Here is a 20,003-nt window from a genome sequence, read left to right as displayed (position 1 = left end):
CAGCTTATTTTCATTCTACAAAAAATAGTTCCACATAATGGAACTAATGCATTATTCTCTATTAGCGTTCACGAGGGTTTGGAACTGAACTATTCCTAGAAAAGTGACATTAGATGCGTTTATTTCTGAAAATTATCTTATTTCCTTCAATGAATACATTTACTAGCCATCCATTATAACCTGCTATAGTGACTTTAGTTTCAATCCTTTTTATTAATTATCATTTGAATAATTAAAAATAATTCAAAAGTGCTTTACAAGCCTGTGAGAGTCTAATACATCAGTTACTAGAGTCATGCAGAAGTGTAAAATATATATGTGATCATGTGTACATCAGAGAGAAAAACAGACGACTAATAAACTGCTGACAATATCTTGTAATATGTCTGCTATCTTAACTCTAGATGACGGCTTGTTTGATGTACGATATGTAAATGATGTATATTAGTGGTCACAGTGCATCCATCTGTGTCTGGAGCGGAAATGATAGCCCTTCTCCAGCGTCAGCGCGGGACTCAGACGCCAGTGCCACGCGCCGCTGAACACGTGGACGCGCCCGTCGCCCCCCGTGAAGGCAGCGTCCAGATCCGAGGGCAGAGCGGCCTTCAGCTGGAGATGTTTAGCTGACCGCAGTTCATCCCAGAGCCAGTATTCTGATCCCTGCGGAACAGACACACAATCACTCTCAACTCATCGTTTTAATCATACACTAGATTTAATTATATCGCATGGAATCGATCTTACTGCTATAGATATTCTACCTCAAAGTGATGATATTACAGACCATTTCCTTGTATCGTGCATGCTGCGTATAACTGATATTAACTATATGTCGCAGCGATACCGTCTGAGCAGAACTATTGTTCCAGCCACCAAAGAAAGATTCACTAAATAACCTGCCTGATCTATCTCAACTGCTATTTGTACCCAAAAATACACATGAATTAGACGAAATTACTGACAACATGGGCACTATTTTCTCTAATACATTAGAAGCTGTTGCCCCGATCAAATTTAAAAAGGTTAGAGAAACACGTACTGTGCCATGGTATAACAGTAATACTCACTCTCTCAAGAAAGTAACTCGTAGTCTTGAACGCAAACGGAGAAAAACTAACACAAACTCATAGAAAATAACCAAAACAATCCAAAGTTTTTATTTAGCACAGTGGCTAATTAACAGGCCCATTTCAAATCTTCCATTTATGTCTAAAATTTTAGAAAAAGTTGTGTCTGCTCAATTGAGCACCTTCCTGCACAAAAATGATCTGTATGAAGAATTTCAGTCAGGTTTTAGGCCCCACCATAGCACAGAAACTGCACTTGTTAAAATTATAAATGACCTGCTCCTTGCGTCAGATCAAGGCTGCATCTTATTTCTAGTCTTACTTGATCTTAGTGCTGTGTTCGACACCATAGATCATGACATACTCATAGATCGATTACAAAACTATACAGGTATTCAAGGGCAGGCTCTAAGATGGTTTAGATCCTACCTGTCCGATCGCTACCATTTTGTTTATTTAAATGGTGATCTCATTTATCATCAGTAAAATATGGAGTGCCACAAGGATCCGTCCTAGGTCCCCTTCTATTTTCAATATACATGTTGCACCTTGGTAATATTATTAGAAATATTATAATATTATCATGACCTCTAGACTGGACTATTGTAATGCACTTCTAGGTGGTTGTCCTGCTTCTTCAATAAACAAGCTACAGGTCGTCCAAAATGCAGTGGCTAGAGTCCTTACGAGGTCAAGAAAATATGATCATATTACCCCAATTTTACAGTCTCTGCACTGGCTACCTATTAAGTTCCGTATCAGTTACAAATTATCATTACTTACCTATAAGGCCCTAAATCAGGGATCCTCAAATCTGGACCTCGAGATCCACTTTCCTGCAGAGTTTAGCTCTAACCCTAATCAAACACACCTAAGCATCTTCTTCTTCTTCTTCTGTTGAGTTTTATGGCAGTTTACAAACAAAGTGTATTACCGCCATCTGCTGGACTGAGGTGCAGTTCATTTTGGGTTTTTAAAGAAACTGAATAAAGCAAAAAAAAAAAAAAAATTCTAAATCCTACATGCTAACTGTGTATCTTTGATACACCTAAGCATGCTAATCAATGCCAATTAATGTCTTTGGGATCATTAGAGAATCCCAGACAGGTGAGGTTGATCAGGGTTGGAGCTAAACACTGCAGTGCATTGGACCTCCAGGGCAAGATTTGAGGAAGGGAACCTAAATGGTTTAGCTCCAGCGTACCTAACTAGCCTTCTACCACGCTACAACCACGCTCCCTAAGGTCACAAAACGCTGGACTTTTGGTAGTTCCTAGGATAGCAAAGTCCACTAAAGTAGGTAGAGCTTTTTCACATTTGGCTCCCAAACTCTGGAATAGCCTTCCTGATAATGTTCGGGTTCAGACACACTCTCTCTGTTTAAATCTAGATTAAAAACACATCTCTTTCTCCAAGCATTCGAATAATGTATCTCTTAAATTGTGACTGCAGTTGCATTCTTATTCTTTAGCTTGGGTTAAACTAATTAATTTTACTCTGTTGGATCAGCAGCTATGCTAATGATGTCTCTATGTGTTTCTCTGTTTCTGCTGGATCTTCATCCCGTGGTAACTAGGATTTACACAAGCTCCAGTCTGGATCCAGGTGTTCTGAAGAGATGATGCTGACCCTCAGAGGACCTCAGATGATGCTGACCCTGAATCAGCAACAGAACTAACGAATGCTGCTACTTACTATGCAATCACATTATAATTGCTGTTAATAATGTTCATCATCTAGTTGACTGTCTTGTATAAAATTTTCTGAAAATTCCTGTCATTTGCACAAACTTATCACCACTTATAAGCTACTACTAAATATTGTGGAAACTTAATTTTCTGTAAAGTTGCTTTGCAATGATTTATATCGTAGAAAACGCTATACAAATAAACTTGAATTGAATTTAACTGAATTGAATTGAACTCATGAGCAGAAGAAATGCTGCTGTTCTGCACAGGATTCTGGCACCTTGATGAAGACGAGCGCTCGCTGGCTCCTGAGGAAGAACGCGGCCTGTATGTTGGAGGGAATGGTGAGGCGTTTCGGGTAGCCCTGGTCCAGTTTAAATCCCGAATATCTCCAGACTTTATCTCCTGTGGAAATCAGGTACAGAAGATTGATATTACTATTACTATTAATAACGCCATATTGTAATTACAGCAGTGTCTGTTAAAATAGTGTTTTCTAAAAGACACTTTTCAAACGTTTGGAAACGTTATGATTTTTAAATGTTTATCAAAGATTAAAGGTCTTATTTGTGCTGAAAGGTATTTTCAGCATCATTCCTCCAGTCTTCAGTGTCACATGATCTTCAGAAATCAGAATAATATGATGATTTACTGCTCAAGAAACATTTCTGATTATTATCAGTGTTGAACACAGTTGTGCTGCACAATATTCCTGTGATTAACTGTGGTGCATTTTATTTTTCAGGATTCACAGTTGAACAGAAAGTTAAAAAGAACAGTATTAATTTGAAACTTAAATCTTATGTTACATTATAAATGTCTTTACTGTCACTTTTGTTTAATTTTGTTTAGTTTAATGCATCCCTGATGCATAAAAGTGTTAATCTATTTAAAAGCACTTCAACACATCCCGAACATTTGAATGGAAGTGTATCATGATTTCCACAAACATATTGGGCAGCACAACTGTTTTCAACAATAATTATAATCAGAAATGTTGATCACACCAATAATTACGATATATTGTAATATATTTTATACAGTGGGTATATAGCAATTATATGCTTTATATACAGGTGCTGGTCATATAATTAGAATATCATCAAAAAGTTTTAGTTTAAGATACCCTCAGACTGATATATTTCAAATGTTTATTTCTTTTAATTTTTATGTTTATAACTGACAACTAAGAAAAATACCAAATTCAGTATCTCAGAAAATTAGAATATTGTGAAAAGGTTCAATATTGAAGACATCTGGTGCCACACTCTAATCAGCTAATTAACTCAAAACACCTGCAAAGCCTTTAAATGGTCTCTCAGTCTAGTTCTGTAGGCTACACAATCATGGGGAAGACAGCTGACCGGACAGTTGTCCAAAAGACCACCATTGACACTTTGCACAAGGAGGGCAAGACACACAAGGTCATTGCAGAAGAGGTTGGCTGTTCACAGAGCTCTGTGTCCAAGCACATTAATAGAGAGGAGAAGGGAAGGAAACTGGACTGCTGCTGAGTGGTCCAAACTTATGTTCTCTGATGAAAGTAAATTTAGCATTTCCTTTGGATATCAGGGTCCCAGAGTCTGGAGGAAGAGAGGAGAGGCACACAATCCACGTTGCTTGAGTCCAGTGTAAAGTTTCCACAGTCAGTGATGGTTTAGGGTGCCATGTCATCTGCTGGTGTTGGTCCACTGTGTTTTCTGAGGTCAAAGGTCAACACAGCCGTATACCAGGAAGTTTTAGAGCACTTCATGCTTCTTGCTGCTGACCAACTTTATGGAGATGCAGATTTCATTTTCCAACAGGACTCTGCACCTGCACACAGTGCCAAAGCTACCAGTACCTGGTTTAAGGAGCATGGTATTCCTGTTCTTAATTGACCAGCAAACTCGCCTGCCCTTAACCCCATAGAAAATCTGTGGTGTATTGTGAAGAGGAAGATGTGATGTGCCAGACGCAACAATGCAGAAGAGCTGAAGGCCACTATCAGAGTAACCTGGTCTCTCATAACACCTGAGCAGTGCCACAGACTGATCCACTCCATGCCACGCCGCACTGCTGCAGTCATTCAGATAAAAGAAACACAACTCAGTATTGAGTGCTGTACATGCTCATACTTTTCAGTTGGCCAAGATTGCTAAAAATCCTTTCTTTGTATTAGTAATGTTATATTCTAATTTTCTGAGATACTGAATTTGGGATTTTCCTTAGTTGTCAGTTATAATCATCAAAATTAAAAGAAATAAACATTTGAAATATCAGTCTGTGTGTAATGAATGAATATAATATACAAGTTTAACTTTTTGAATGGAATTAGTGAAATAAATCAACTTTTTGATGATATTCTAATTATATGACTAGCACCTGTGTGTGTGTGTGTGTGTGTGTGTGTGTGTATATATATATATATATACACCAGCTTTGAGCAGAAGACAGTCAAAAATATATCTAAATTACGGCCTATGCTCTCAATGTCAAATGCAGAAATGTTAATCCATGCGTTTATGACCTCAAGGTTAGACTATTGTAATGCTTTATTGGGTGGTTGTTCTGCACGCTTAGTAAACAAACTACAGCTAGTCCAAAATGCAGCAGCAAGAGTTCTTACTAGAACCAGGAAGTATGACCATATTAGCCCGGTCCTGTAATTAGGTAAACCAGAACAGGGAACACTTCCCATAACACTTGCTATAATGTACTTTCTACATCATTAGAAGAATGGCATCTACGCTAATATTAGTCTGTTTCTCTCTTGTTCCGAGGTCACCGTGGCCACCAGATCCAGTCTGTGTCCAGATCAGAGGGTCACTGCAGTCACCCGGATCCAGTACGTATCCAGACCAGATGGTGGATCAGCACCTAGAAAGGACCTCTACATCCCTGAAAGACAGCGGAGACCAGGACAACTAGAGCCCAGATACAGATCCCCTGTAAAGACCTTGTCTCAGGGGAGCACCAGGACAAGACCACAGGAAACAGATGATTCTTCTGCACAATCTGACTTTGCTGCAGTCTGGAATTGAACTACTGGTTTCGTCTGGTCAGAGGAGAACTGACCCCAACTGAGCCTGGTTTCTCCCAAGGTTTTTGGAGTTTTGGTTCCTTTGTCTTGTTAAGTTGAAGACACTTAGAAGACTGATTATTACACAGACACTATTGACGTCCCTGAATCATCAATGAACCGACTTTAACTGATAAACTGACTTTTTTCTATTGTCCTCTTGCATTGACACACTATAAAGGTGATTTGAACTGACTTATAAAATGTGAAAATCATCATGTTTCCAATTTTAATGTTCCTGTATCTACTTGAATTCAACTCTGTGCTAAGAAGAAACAGTCGAGCGACAGAGAAGGACAGCAGCTTGTGAGTGTTTAGAGTCGTTTTCTCATTAGACTACTGTTTGATCTTCATTCCTAGGAAAGTTTTTGATTTAAATTATGTGTGTCTTACCCTGGTAAATATATGCTGAAAGTGGCGCTTGGTTTAGCGTTTGCCTATTGCAGGACTGCCCAGTTTCGATCTGCTAAATAGTGAGGCGTGGCCAGCTGACTTCAATCACAGGTAATCAGGCAAATACAAAAGCGCTAGGTTTCACCGCGGCAGCCCTCATGTGAAGACAATCGACACGACCTGCGCGACTCCACCGAGCAAGGACACCGACAGGGCACTTGAGTATTGCTTTTCTCTTTCTTTACTTTTTGTATAGCTTGTTCTCAAATATCTCTTACACTTGTAGTCACTATGTGCTTTCAGATCTCTACTAACACTACTAACACTCGGAGAGCACGTTATGTACGTCGCAGGAAGGCCTGTCTGACAAACCTACGTCCCACTGACCTCTACTACTACGCTCTCTATTCCAGTTGGTCTCTGGAGCTGCCAGTCTGCAGTTAACAAAGCAGACTTCATTTCTTCTATTGCTACTCATTCCGGTCTCAACCTCATGGCACTGACAGAGACTTGGATCAAACCTGAAGATACTGCCACTCCTGCAGCCCTCTCCACTAATTTCACTTGTTCCCACACTCCTCGTACCACTGGGAGGGGTGGAGGTACTGGTCTCCTTATATCCAAATAATGGAAAATTTGATCTTCAGCCATCACCTACAGGTACTGGTTCCTTTGAATCACATGCAATTACTGTAACCCACCCTGTTAAAATCCACTTTGTGGTCATTTATCGTCCTCCAGGTCAACTTGGAAACTTCTTGTAGGAGTTGGATGTGCTGCTATCAAACTTCCCTGAAGATGGTACTCCTCTGGTACTGCTTGGTGACTTCAACATTTACCTAGATACACCCCAGGCTGCTGACTTCAAAACTCTGCTCACCTCATTTGATCTCAAGCTAGTGTCCACTACAGCGACTCACAAATCAGGCAACCAACTGGACCTCATCTACACGCGTGGTTGCTCTGTGGACACCTCTTCAGTTGCTCCACTGCACACATCTGATCACTTCCTCATTACTGCTAACCTAGCACTTACTCCTGAAGTGGCACACACTCCAACACAGGGCACCTTTCGACGGAACCTACGCACACTCTCTCCATCTCGCCTATATGCTGTAGTTTCATCCTCGCTTTCTGTACTCTCTCAGTTTTCTGCTCTGGACACGAACAGTGCTACGGACACTATTTGCTCCACTTTAACATCTTGCTTGGACAACTTTTGCCCACTGTTGTCTAGACCAGCACGCACCGCCCCATCTGCCCCCTGGCTGTCCGAGGTTCTCCGTGAACATCACTCTAAACTCAGAAATGGCAGAAATAAAGAAACTCTACGGACCTCAGTGTGTATCTGTAACAATAAAATCTCCATATTCATCGGGAAGAAGGAGGCGGGAACCGGCGGACAATCAAACAAAGACTTTAATTCAAAATAAACACAAAACAGCGCACCAGCCCCTCACGGACGACTGGTGCGCGCAAATAAAAAGCAAAACACAACTAAGACCCAGGCCTGGTCCTCTCTCCTCCTTCACTATCGTCGCTCCAGTTTTGTATCCTTCAATCTCCTCTGTGGGACTCGAGGTCCGGCGGTGGGGCACAGGTGTCGCGGATTTCCCAATCACTCTACCGGCCTCGCTCGTTCCCACATCTCTCGGCCCCGCCCCACTCGTCACAGTATCAGTCTCTCCTCTCTTCCTTCTCTGCAAATGTCTTCACGGATAAAACATCCTACTACCACAACAAAATTAACAGCTGCTGTGATGCTCAGACACTCTTCAAGACTTTCTCTTCTCTTCTTAATCCGCTGCCTCCACCTCCTCCATCGACTCTTACAGCGGACGACTTTGCAGCCTTCTTCACAAATAAGACAAGATCCATCAGTGACCAATTCTCCACACCGCAGGCTGAGGACAACCTCACAATGACCGACACACACTCTTTCTCCTCCTTCCCACTCTTAGAGATGGACGTCTCCAAACTTCTCCTGTCCAATCATCCTTCTACTTGTCCACTTGAACCGATCCCCACTCACCTCCTTCAAGCGATCTCTTCTTCAGTCATACCTTCACTTACTCACATTATCAACTCCTCTCTTCACTCTGGAACATTTCCCTGAGCATTTAAGCAGGCTCGGGTAAACCCACTGCTCAAGAAACCATCTCTAAATCCAGCGCTTCTTGAAAACTACAGACCGGTATCCCTTCTTCCATTCATTGCAAAGACACTTGAGCGAGCTGTGTTCAACCAGCTTTCTATGTTCCTTGTACAGAACAACCTCCTGGACAGCAACCAATCTGGCTTCAAAAGTGGCCACTCAACTGAGACTGCTCTGCTCTCGGTTACTGAATGGGGGGGTGAAATGCTCGTTTTCACTCAATATCCTGTTAATCTTGAGTACCTATAGAGTAGTACTGCATCCTTCATAACTCCAAAAAGTCTTTAGTTTTATTATATTCATAAGAGAAAGATAGTCTGTACCAATTTTCCCGGAAAAACACGACCGGCTGGAGGCGTGACGTGTGGGCGGAGCTAAAGAATCATAAGGAGTATCCGGAAGGAGTATTTTTGGAACAGAAATACTCCTTCAAACGTACAACTTAATTTTTGAAACTTTGTCCATGTTTAGCATGGGAATCCAACTCTTTAACAGTGTAAAAAACTCAGTATGCATGAAATAGCATTTCACCCCCTCTTGAAGCCCTGCGACTAGCAAGAGCAGCTTCAAAATCATTCATTCAGAAGCATGGCTTTTCTTATCACTGCTACGCTGATGACACCCAACTCTACTTCTCATTCCAGTCAGATGACCCGACGGTAGCTGCTCGCATTTCAGCCTGTCTGAGTGACATTTCTAGCTGGATGAATGACCATCACCTTCAGCTTAACCTTACAAAGACTGAACTCCTGGTGGTTCCAGCTAACCCATTGCTTCATCACAACTTCTCTATACAGATGGGCTCATCAACCATAACTCCTTCGAGGACAGCCAGAAACCTAGGAGTTGTGATGGATCATCAGTTAAGCTTCCCTGACCACATTGCTACAACGACCCGCTCCTGCAGGTTTGCCTTATACAACATTAGGAAGATTAGACCCTTCCTGTCAGAGCAAGCCACCCAACTTCTTGTCCAAGCTCTTGTTCTCTCCAGACTGGACTATTGTAATGCTCTCCTGGCTTTTCCTGCATGTACTGTCAAGCCTCTGAAACTGATCCAGAATGCAGCAGCGAGGGTTGTCTTCAATGAGCCAAAAAACAGCTCACGTTTCTCCTCATCAGGTTACACTGGCTACCAGTAGCCGCTCGCATCAAATTCAAGGTACTGATGCTTGCCTACAAGACGACCACTGGCACGGCACCAACTTACCTAAACTCACTGGTTAAATCTTATGTGCCCTCCAGAAGTTTGCGCTCTGTAAGTGAACGACGCCTTGTGGTGCCATCCTAAAGAAGTTCAAAATCACTCTCACGGACCTTTTCCTGGACTGTGCCCAGCTGGTGGAATGACCTCCCAATCTCAAGTCTTTACTCATTTTCAAGAAACATCTAAAGACTCATCTTTTTCGCCTGCACTTAACCAACTAACACTAGCACTTTTCCTTTTATTGTCTTTTCATTTATTTAAAAAAAAAAAAAAAAAAAAAAAAACCTGGCTATGCGTCTATACTAGACTAACTGAGACTTGTCATGGCACTTGTATACTGTTGTTGTTCTCTTGTTGACCTGACTGCTTCTATTGTTCTCATTTGTAAGACGCTTTGGATAAAAGCATCTGATAAAAGATTAAATGTAAATGTAAATGTAAGATTCAGTTCACCTTTAAGAAAATAGGATTTGTTGGTTCTTTGCGAGTGAACGGCTGCATTGATGTGGCTGGGCAGTTCTTTCCACAAGGCATTAATGTGAAGGGGACTGTTATAACCTGAATCTGAGAACGTCCACACGTAATGACCTCTGAAAGCAAGTGTCTTGTGAAGAGGCCCTGAGAAGATAAAGCACAAGGACATGAGGCTGATGACCATATCAAGTGTTGGACTGATCAGAGATCAGCTGTACTGTTACCCAGCATCATGGCGTCCAGTCTCCCGACGCAAAGGTCCGGCAGTTGATCTGGCTTTCTCGGAGTGATGGATGGTTTTTCCACAGGTTTTCCTGAGAAAGCTGATGTCAGCTTTGTTCTGCAGTTAAACCTCAGTCACTGGATAGAACACTGGATGGAAACACATCTGCATGTTCTTACCGTACAGAGTCTGTATGCCGCGGATGTCGTCCTGGTGCAGTCTGAAGTTGTGGCGGTATCCTGTGTACACAGGGCCCATGAGCGCACTGTGGTACTGGGAGTGGCCTAATCCGAGGGCGTGGCCTATCTCATGGGCGGCTACGATGCGCAGGTTTGCTCCAGAACTCCGCCCCTCCGTCCACACCTCATCTGCATCGAAGTGAACCGTGCCGGACTCTGGGCCTTCAGCGTGCCCCAAAACTTGCCCTGGACCAGAAAACAGATTCAGCAGGGTTTCTGCAGGTCTTAAAAGGTCTTTAAAAGTCTATATTCTTGTTATGCCATTTTTTTGTGAGTGTAAAATTAATTATAAAGTAATGTAGATATGTTGGAAGGAAGTTGTATTCCTTTGTTCCTTTTAATTTATCCTTAAATTTTCTTTAACTGTTTTTTAAAGCAGTCTTTAAAAGTCTTAAACTGCCCTTTGTAAGACTTGCAGGAATCCAGTTCAGTGACTGAAAGTGAGCTTTCAAACCACAGATACGCTTGAGCACAGGTTGAGCAAAAGTTTTGCCACCACAGAAATTTTGACATTACATTTCCAGATGCTTAGAGCACATATTGCTCAAGCCCGCTTCTGCCACTGAATAAAAACTTTAAAAAGGTACTTGTGACAATATATATATTACAATACTGACTTATTTTTCTCGATATTCTGATTTTTGTCTTAGAATTGCATGATATAAACTAGCAATTCTGAGAAAAAAAGTCAGACTTAGGAAATATAAACTCTCAAAAAAGTTACAATTACCTTTTTGATATTCAGTGGCTGAAATAGGCTTTCATACTCAAAATATGAGATATATTTCAAAAGCTAAATTACATATAAATGCCTAGAGGAGTCATTTCAAACACTCAGCTGATGTTTGTTGGAAATAATATGTTTAGTAAAAAGGGAAGGGTGTTCCCACCAGGTCCGTCGAATGCGACAGGGCAGCCCTGGTTTCTCCTGTGGAAGGACAGTTTGATGTCGGCGTGACCTCTGCTGACCTCCTGGAAGTGAAGAGGGCTGACGGCGCTCCAGTAACCGAAGGCCGCACGAACCGCCGCTCGTGTCCCAGACAAACCCAGAGACAGCGGATGATTATAAATGCGGTACGTCAGTCTCTTCTTACTCCACTGACCTACAGCATGCATTCGGCCAGACTGACATTTAGGATTAAATGGGCAGTTGATTCCGATTTAACTTTTTTAATGTTAGTTTGTAATGTTGCTGTTTGAGCATAAGCAATATCTAAAAAGTTGCAGCGCTGATAGATTCTGGCAGATTAATGCCTACAGAAATGGCTGGTAAGGACTACAAGAAGTTACTTCACGGGTCTTTATGTCACAAACCCAGATAAACCCCGCCCCTGGGAACTAAGGGGCGAGGCCATGTTGTGCTGCTTAAAAGAAGAGGAAGAGAAAACTAGGAGTGCATGTAAAAATCTGCATATATGAATCGCAATTCTGTCTTCCAACGATTCTAATGGATTCACAAGATTCAAAATCAATTCTCTAAAGCAGCGGTTCTCAATCCTGTTCCTCCAGTCATCCTGCTCTGCATCTCTCTCTCATTCACCCCCCCGCTCTGTCCCTCTCTCTCCCTCTCTCTCTCTCAAGTATGGTTGCTGTGCTGCATTAAAGCTTTAATCAATAAAACTGTATATTAAAAGTTAACAGAAGCAGTGGCATTTACAAACAACAGCGTATCTAAAAGTATGAGACAACAACAAACAAACATACCATTAAGTTCATTGTTTATAATACACAACAATACAGTTTAGCCAACCACACAGATAGGTGTGGAATAAAGGTAAATGATGTGAAAAATAATGTGTTAAAAAACAACAACAAAAAAAACAACAAAAAAAAAAAGCATGAACAGATTAGACTGCACCCCATAAACACAATCAAGCCTAGAAAAAAAACCATAAAGCACCCCTTTAACAGTAAAGTTCTGTTCTGGGAAAGATCAAGCCTTGTATGATAAGATTTCAGAATATATATTCTTAAATAAATGCAATGAGATAAATCAAGGCCTGCTGAACTGAAATGGTCAAAAGAGTGGACTGATGCTATTCTTGATCTTTGATAGAGTGCTTCATTTTAAATCACAAGGTGCAGTTAATCAGCACAGACTGACCTGTGCTCACGTGACTCACCCAGGGTGCGGTATTTGAGCGTGTGGCTGAAGGGGTCACTCAGACCACAGCGGGCGGCTCTCATCATGGCCATTGTGCTGCTGTCTGGACGGCCCGTCACACGCAGACCCGTCACCTGCTGGAAGATCCTGAAAACATGCATCAGAGATCAGAGATCACAGGCCAGATGGGGAGAGTGGGGTTACAGACACTGCAGATGTCCTGAAACAGATTTACAGGTTGAGTTTTACCTCATTTCTTCTTTTCTTATGGACAACGTAAGTAAAAAGGCACAGCTTACCCCATTGACTGTGTTTGTGTTATCATTATGAGGACCAAATGTCCCCACAAGTATAGTGATTACAGTAAAAATCTATCTTCTAAATCACACAGAATGAAGAGATTTGTGAATCTAGAAATGTGAGCTAAGGTTAAGTGTAGGGTTAGAGAAAGAGGATAGAAAATACAGTTTGTACAGTAGAAAAACCATTATGCCTATGGAGTGTGTGTGTGTGTGTGTTACCGTAGGGCCTCATTCATTTGTTGTGTTTGAATTCTCTGATGATCAGCATTAGATGATGAAGGTAAGTAACCGTATCTCTTCAGATAGACCTGAGAGATGCAGACAGACATAAAAACCAACTTCTACAGCACCACACTTTATAATAATCAGTGAAGATGAGTGTCGACGAACAGAAACGGCTGAACAGAAACTCACTGATGAGTTCTCCTTACCGTGGCCTCCTTCAGCGCCACAGGATCCAGAGCGGCACACGCAGACGTCAGCATCATCAGGACCAGGACCCGCATCTCTGGAGCTCGAGGTCTCAGGAACACTGCAGCAGCGGGGATCACGTCTCCGTTCAGTCGGCTCTAGATCTGTTTGTGACTCGTCTGGGTGTGTGTGCCTGGAGTTTAGTTTGGAGGTTTGGTCCAGATCATTGTGGTCCTCAGAACTATGTGAAGGCATGCTGTGCAGAGCAAACAAACAAGTGTGTGTGTGTGTGTGTGTGTGTGTCCACGAGCAGTGCATCACATGTGCTGTGTGATGTGAGGCCTGAACTTACAGCAGGAAATGACATCACACTGCAGGAGTCAGGTGAATGTGGGCTTCAGCATTTGGAAAAGCTGTTAGTGCCCATGAATGACTTCCTGTCTGATGACGTCAGCAGATTTAATGAGGCTTCATGATTAAAATCGGATCACGAGCACACACGCGAGTCCTGTGATATCTCCGTTCATTAGGCTGAAATACTTTATTTTGTCTCCATAATAAAATTAACCTAGAGATTTTTCAACAGATTTGAGCGTCTAGCAGTCTGTTGTCTGTCAGACAGCACAAACAAGCCGATTCTCTTGAGAGTGTTAGGGTTGAGCGAGAGGAAGTGTGAAGTTTATAATTAACACTATAATTAGCCTCCGAGTAGAAGAGTGTGAGGATTCATGTGTTTTAACCCTAACCCTTCATTATTTTAAAACACTCTGCTGATGAAAAACAAACTCAAATCTCCAGTGTATTTCTTTATATCTGTAAAACAAGTTTATATTTACAGTTATGTGTTTAGAAGAAGCTTTTATCCACGGATTTAGAAAATAGGAACAAATCCATTTGTCTAAGATCCAGCAATCCCTGTAGTGCTCAATGTCAGGTTTATATTCTAGACAACTCGATTAGTAATCCTGCTAGAAGAGAAGAAGTGCAGAGATGTGTGTGTGCATTAGTTTAAGAGTGTGGTCTGGTTAGTGGTGTGATGGTTTTGTGTTCGCAGTCATTAGTAGATGATTTCAGTGGAGTAACGGATTCATCTTCTGACCAGTGACATGGGTTTGGGGTGGGACCATCTGTTTGACTGACCAATGGCTTTCTGTTTGAGGGAGCAGAAAGACACTTTAAAACCAGTGACCTCGATCACATTCAGTGCTGTTTTCTTTGTTTGTGATTGATCATGTAATCCTGCAGACACTAGCTGGGTTTCCATCCAAAGTTGCAAATTTAACTTAAGCGTAAAATTGGAATATCGTACAAAACATTTGCAAACAAGAAACGTTTCCATCCGACAAGTTAAAGAGAACAACCTCCTTGCTCCCCGTCACTTCCTGATAAACTAACCCAATACATCACTAAGAAAAGGAGAAGCTACTGTATATAATCATTTTCTTATGTAATATATTACTTGCACCTCAGAGATAGCAGACGAAACACAGTGAATGCATTTCCATCTCCCGTTATTCGCATTAGGGAATCGTGGCCTAGTGGTGTGAGGGTTCGACTCCTAACCCTAAGGTTGTGGGTTCGAGTCTCTGGTCGGCAATAACACCAACTACTCCCCGGCACCGCAGCATATATGAAGCCCACCGCTCCGGGTGTGTGTGTGTGTGTTCACACTGTGGGTGCGTGTGTTCACTGCTGTGTGTGTGTGTGTTCACACTGTGTGTGTGTGTTTGTTCACACTGTGGGTGCGTGTGTGTGTGTGTGTTTTCACTGCTCAAGGTGTGTGTGTGTGTGTGTGTGTGTGTTCACTGCTGTGTGTGTGTGTTTTCACTGCTCAAGGTGTGTGTGTGTGTGTGTTCACTGCTGTGTGTGTGTGTTTGTTCACACTGTGTGTGTGTGTTTGTTCACACTGTGGGTGCGTGTGTGTGTGTGTGTTTTCACTGCTCAAGGTGTGTGTGTGTGTGTGTGTGTTCACTGCTGTGTGTGTGTGTTTTCACTGCTCAAGGTGTGTGTGTGTGTGTGTTCACTGCTGTGTGTGTGTGTTTGTTCACACTGTGGGTGCGTGTGTTCACTGCTGTGTGTGTGTGTGTGTGTTTTCACTGCTCAAGGTGTGTGTGTGTGTGTGTGTTCACTGCTGTGTGTGTGTGTTTTCACTGCTCAAGGTGTGTGTGTGTGTGTGTGTGTTCACTGCTGTGTGTGTGTGTTTTCACTGCTCAAGGTGTGTGTGTGTGTGTGTGTTCACTGCTGTGTGTGTTTTCACTGCTCAAGGTGTGTGTGTGTGTGTGTTCACTGCTGTGTGTGTGTTCACTGCTCAAGGTGTGTGTGTGTGTTCACTGCTGTGTGTGTTTTCACTGCTCAAGGTGTGTGTGTGTGTGTGTGTTTTCACTGCTCAAGGTGTGTGTGTGTTCACTGCTGTGTGTGTGTGTGTTCACTGCTGTGTGTGTGTGTTCACTGCTCAAGGTGTGTGTGTGTGTGTGTGTTCACTGCTGTGTGTGTGTTCACTGCTCAAGGTGTGTGTGTGTGTTCACTGCTCAAGGTGTGTGTGTGTGTTTGTTCACACTGTGGGTGCGTGTGTTCACTGCTGTGTGTGTGTGTGTGTGTTTTCACTGCTCAAGGTGTGTGTGTGTGTGTGTGTTCACTGCTGTGTGTGTGTGTGTGTTCACTGCTCAAGGTGTGTGTGTGTGTTCACTGCTCAAGGTGTGTGTGTGTGTTCACTGCTCAAGGTGTGTGTGTGTGTGTGTTCACTGCTGTGTGTGTGTGTGTTCACTGCTGTGTGTGTGTGTGTGTTCACTGCTCAAGGTGTGTGTGTGTGTTCACTGCTCAAGGTGTGTGTGTGTGTTCACTGCTGTGTGTGTGTGTGTTCACTGCTGTGTGTGTGTGTGTTCACTGCTGTGTGTGTGTGCACTCTGGATGGGTTAAATGCAGAGCATGAATTCTGAGTATGGGTCACCATACTTGTCTGTATGTCACTTTCACTTTCATTAACCCATTATTCATCAAAAAACAACCCAAGCAAGTGTAAATGCTTTTTTGCAAATGAAGGCATTTTTACTCAAAATTCAGCGTTTCCTTCATTTGATTCTGATGCGATCCTTCTGCTCCGGTCCGGTGTGATGGACTGACCGCTGCTTGTCCTTGCACTAGAACATGCCAGTCTTTAATGATAAATGCATTAAACTGGATTTGACCCCGACTGTGACCTTTCGTTTAATTTCTTAATGGCTCAAACACCCTCAGAAATGAACTTTTCCATTAAGGGATGAATTAATTTATTTTAAATTGATCTCCAGAGCCATTTTTACCTTCACAATGACAATGATTTCTAACCTTATTAGATATATGCTTCATCTTTTATCTCACATTCTAACATTTAATCAATAAGTTCAGTTACAAGAAGACGACGCTCCAGGCTGTTACCCGTCGAATGAAGCCAATGTCAGTAAAATCACTTTTAGCACTGCAGAAGATGCACAGAAGCAGCATTTAAAATGCAATTACAACAGATTTATGCTCCTAAAATAATATTTAAATTACCAAAAAAAAGTTCTAAATGACAACTTGATTTAATCGATCTGAAACAGTTAATTTATTCAGGAACAAGGCAAGTGAGTGTCTTTATGAATGGATCGCTGCATCATTGATTTGTTTAAAAAAGCGAATCCACTCAGTGATGAAACACCAGTCTGTGGCAACAAATTTAGCTTGGAATGATTTTTGTTGGCAAAATAGAGCAAAACCAGACAATATTGACTAACACATTGAAATGGCATGTTTGCTCATGTGATGTTGAACTTATCGTATAGAAATATAAGACTCACACGGAGGCCTTGTTGAATTTCAGGTGGTTCTAGCTGCATTCTACTAGTCTCCATCACACAGTGAAAGTGTGCACGAGCAAGGCCTGTTGTTCACGACATGACGGATCATTTCAGCTTCCACATCACTTAACATCAGTTACTCTACACTTACTATTTTATAATATATGATATGACTCACACAGCCCTACCAGTAAAACACCAGTTTAGCTGTTTTCTACACTGTGGATCAGACAGGGACATGAAACAGGAAGACTGTTGTTCTATGTTTAATATATAACACAATTCTACACATTACTATTTCATGCCATTATTACTACAGTGGTAAAAAAAATGATGACAGCATGGATCTGTAGTCCATCAGTCTCTAATCTATGACAGAGAGTCGCAGGGCGCTCCGTCTGGATGACATGATTACAGAGAGTGGAATCATCTGCGCTCGTGCAGGTTCTGGACGACCCGCATCAAGAGTCCAGAGCGCAAGATGCCACCACGTGTGTCTTCATGATGTATAAAACACAAGAATGAAGTGGTTACAGCTTTGACTGAAATACAAACACACCCTGACACGACTGTCAATGGAAACGGACACGTCTGACTGACAGCTGGCCTCACAAATGTCCTTCCAGCAGCCTCAGCTCATCCCGTAAGGCCTGGCCCCGTCCCAGTTTGTCCAGCTGCTCCTTGCTGGGGGTCTCCAGCTCTCCCGAATCCACCTTCTGCTGGAGCTCCTCCACCTGTCGCAGCTTCTTCCGCAGGTTCTTTATCTTCTTGGCTTTCTCTGCGGCCGCCGTCGGATCCGCAGCTTCAGGCTCGGCCGTCACTCTCTTCTGCTCCTCTGTGACTTTCATCGCGTCCAGCTCCTTACTCAGGCCCTTCACGTCCTCCGAGGCTTCCTGTGGAGTCTGGCTGTGCTGTTTGCGCTTTTCTTTGCGCTTCATGTTGCGCTTGGCGGTTTTGGAGAGTCCGGCGGCGTCGCTCTGTTTCTGGGCTCCGCTCACGGCCTGCTGCTGTCGGGTCTGAGCCGCGTCCTCAGGGTTCATGCCGGGCGGCAGCTCGGGTTTGCTCTTGAAGAACTTGACGTACTTGTTCTCATAGCTGCAGAGAGGAGAGAAAGGCATTAGCTGACTGGCACACACAAGCGTCTCATCACTGCTGTTCAGTGAACGGTGAGCCGAGCGCTTACACCGGGACCTCCTCCTGCGGGACGTATCCGTCCTTCACGCGCCGCGGTTTCCTCCACGTGCCGTCCGGACGCTGCGTGGCGGCGATATATTTACCTGAAACGCACACGCATGCTTTACTGACAGTGCAGCTGACACTGGACACATTATCTGTTTATGGCACAAGTCTCTTTGATTGTGACTGTTGCGACACACTGACACTTTTACTGAATTATAATATTTATTTATTTTTATTATACTAATATTGCCTTGCCTCAACGTAATTATTTCTATTGCTGTTAACCACTCAATCCTAATCACCACCATCATGTTTTGATGCTATTATCTGCATTTCTATTATTAGGCTTTGCGCATCAAGTCTAATCAGCTTTATACAACACAGATTGTGTCTAACAGGACAAACGTGCTGATGATGAAGACAATAACAAACAGCTACAGTCGGTTCAGTGATGACTCAGTGACGTCATCGCCCAGATCAGATACTGTCTGTGGAATCAAGGCAACAATGTCGCCTGAAATTGATAGTTTTTGACGCAAAACTAAACTGCTCCACCGCTGCAGCGTTTCTATCTCAGTAGGATTAAAGTAGCTCGAGTAAATGAAACACAAACATACAAAAGGAAAAAAACAAGAAGGTTCGGATGCTCCATGTGTGTCGCGATCGGTTCGAGTCTCGCTGTGTTTCTTCAGGCTCGCGCACACGACACCATGCATCATCACTAACATTCATGACGACTATAAGACTATCTACGCAGAAATGTGTGTTTGTGTGTGAAAGGCTTTACCGGATTCATCTGTCACATAGGGGGTTGCCATCTTTAACAAAGGCTAACTTCCGTTTCCGCTCTGTATCGCTATCGCGAGACTGCACGTTTGTTTGTCAGTGGGAAGTGTGTGACGTGATGTATCTGTTACACTGTATCAGTATAATGTAACAAAATAATATAGGTAACACTTTACAATAAGGTTCATTAGTTAACAGTAATTAATTGTATTAGTTAACATGAACTAAACATGAACAATACTTCTACAGCATTTATTGTTCATTTTAACATTTACTAATGCATTATTAAAATCAAACATTGTGCTTTTTAACATTAGTTAATACACTGTGAACTAACATAAACAACCAATGAACAACTGCATTTTTATCAACCAACATTAACAAAGACTAATAAAGACTAACAATACCATAATATCTATAAATATGAATACTTTATAATGACATTATATTACATTTACACACACACACACACACACACACACACACACACACACACACACACACACACAAGTAATCATTTGTTTAAATAATCTGTAACTGGATTGATAACAGGAACATTTCATTTTATGGATTGTGGAACTTCTCAGATGTATCAATAATTCTACATATACATATATATATATATATATATATATACACACAATTTTCTTCATTTCTCTCACATGGCCATTGAAATATATATTGTTCTACAGAATTGCAAAACTTTATTTTCAAGATCAGTCCAAAACATTTATCAGCTGTTGTTCAAACTATACACATCATGTCATCAATATTAGTATTTTCATTACACCCATCCTTGTCAATTCATAACCCTATTTTAAATGTATAAAAATTCTGGACATGAAACAAAATATTTTCACTGTTTAACAGCTGAGACTTGTGTAGAGCGCCCTCTAGCG

The 20,003-nt window shown here is 42.1% G+C and overlaps 2 protein-coding genes across 3 annotated transcripts; both read right to left on the bottom strand.

Annotated features, from left to right (window-relative positions):
• Positions 1-193: 193 nt before the first annotated feature.
• LOC113052677 (matrix metalloproteinase-19) lies at positions 194-12,830 on the bottom strand. Its single transcript, XM_026217080.1, has 7 exons — positions 12,631-12,830; positions 11,398-11,610; positions 10,448-10,693; positions 10,270-10,359; positions 10,025-10,189; positions 3,036-3,160; positions 194-660 (listed from the first exon to the last, which is right to left on the bottom strand). Exons 1-7 carry the CDS (start codon positions 12,770-12,772, stop codon positions 445-447), a joined length of 1,197 nt encoding a protein of 398 aa, XP_026072865.1. The 5' UTR covers positions 12,773-12,830; the 3' UTR covers positions 194-444.
• A 4,559-nt stretch (positions 12,831-17,389) lies between these two features.
• Positions 17,390-19,205, bottom strand: LOC113052680 (partner of Y14 and mago B). 2 transcript variants are annotated; one of them, XM_026217084.1, is made up of 3 exons: positions 19,106-19,205; positions 18,323-18,416; positions 17,390-18,234 (listed from the first exon to the last, which is right to left on the bottom strand). In XM_026217084.1, exons 1-3 carry the CDS (start codon positions 19,134-19,136, stop codon positions 17,748-17,750), a joined length of 612 nt encoding a protein of 203 aa, XP_026072869.1. In that variant the 5' UTR covers positions 19,137-19,205; the 3' UTR covers positions 17,390-17,747. The 2 variants fall into 2 exon arrangements, with proteins under 2 accessions (XP_026072869.1, XP_026072868.1); XM_026217083.1 differs by having other exon boundaries at positions 18,936-19,116.
• Between the last annotated feature and the right edge of the window lie 798 nt (positions 19,206-20,003).

Source organism: Carassius auratus, chromosome 33 (assembly GCF_003368295.1).
Source record: "Carassius auratus strain Wakin chromosome 33, ASM336829v1, whole genome shotgun sequence".
NCBI classification, from domain to species: Eukaryota; Metazoa; Chordata; class Actinopteri; order Cypriniformes; family Cyprinidae; genus Carassius; species Carassius auratus.
The sequence above is the reverse complement of the archived record's forward strand: the minus strand, read 5'-3'. Positions and strand labels throughout refer to the sequence as shown.

Coding starts and splice junctions, on each gene's coding strand:
- LOC113052680 (XM_026217083.1), bottom strand. CDS start 19,050: ATGAATGTTAGTGATGATGCATGGTGTCGTGTGCGCGAGCCTGAAGAA. Junction 18,417..18,935: donor CTTCTTGTTTTTTTCCTTTT/GTATGTTTGTGT, acceptor TGTGCGTTTCAG/GTAAATATATCGCCGCCACG. Junction 18,235..18,322: donor CCGCAGGAGGAGGTCCCGGT/GTAAGCGCTCGG, acceptor TCCTCTCTGCAG/CTATGAGAACAAGTACGTCA.
- LOC113052677 (XM_026217080.1), bottom strand. CDS start 12,772: ATGCATGTTTTCAGGATCTTCCAGCAGGTGACGGGTCTGCGTGTGACG. Junction 10,360..10,447: donor CGGCATACAGACTCTGTACG/GTAAGAACATGC, acceptor CAGCTTTCTCAG/GAAAACCTGTGGAAAAACCA. Junction 10,190..10,269: donor ACTGGACGCCATGATGCTGG/GTAACAGTACAG, acceptor TTATCTTCTCAG/GGCCTCTTCACAAGACACTT.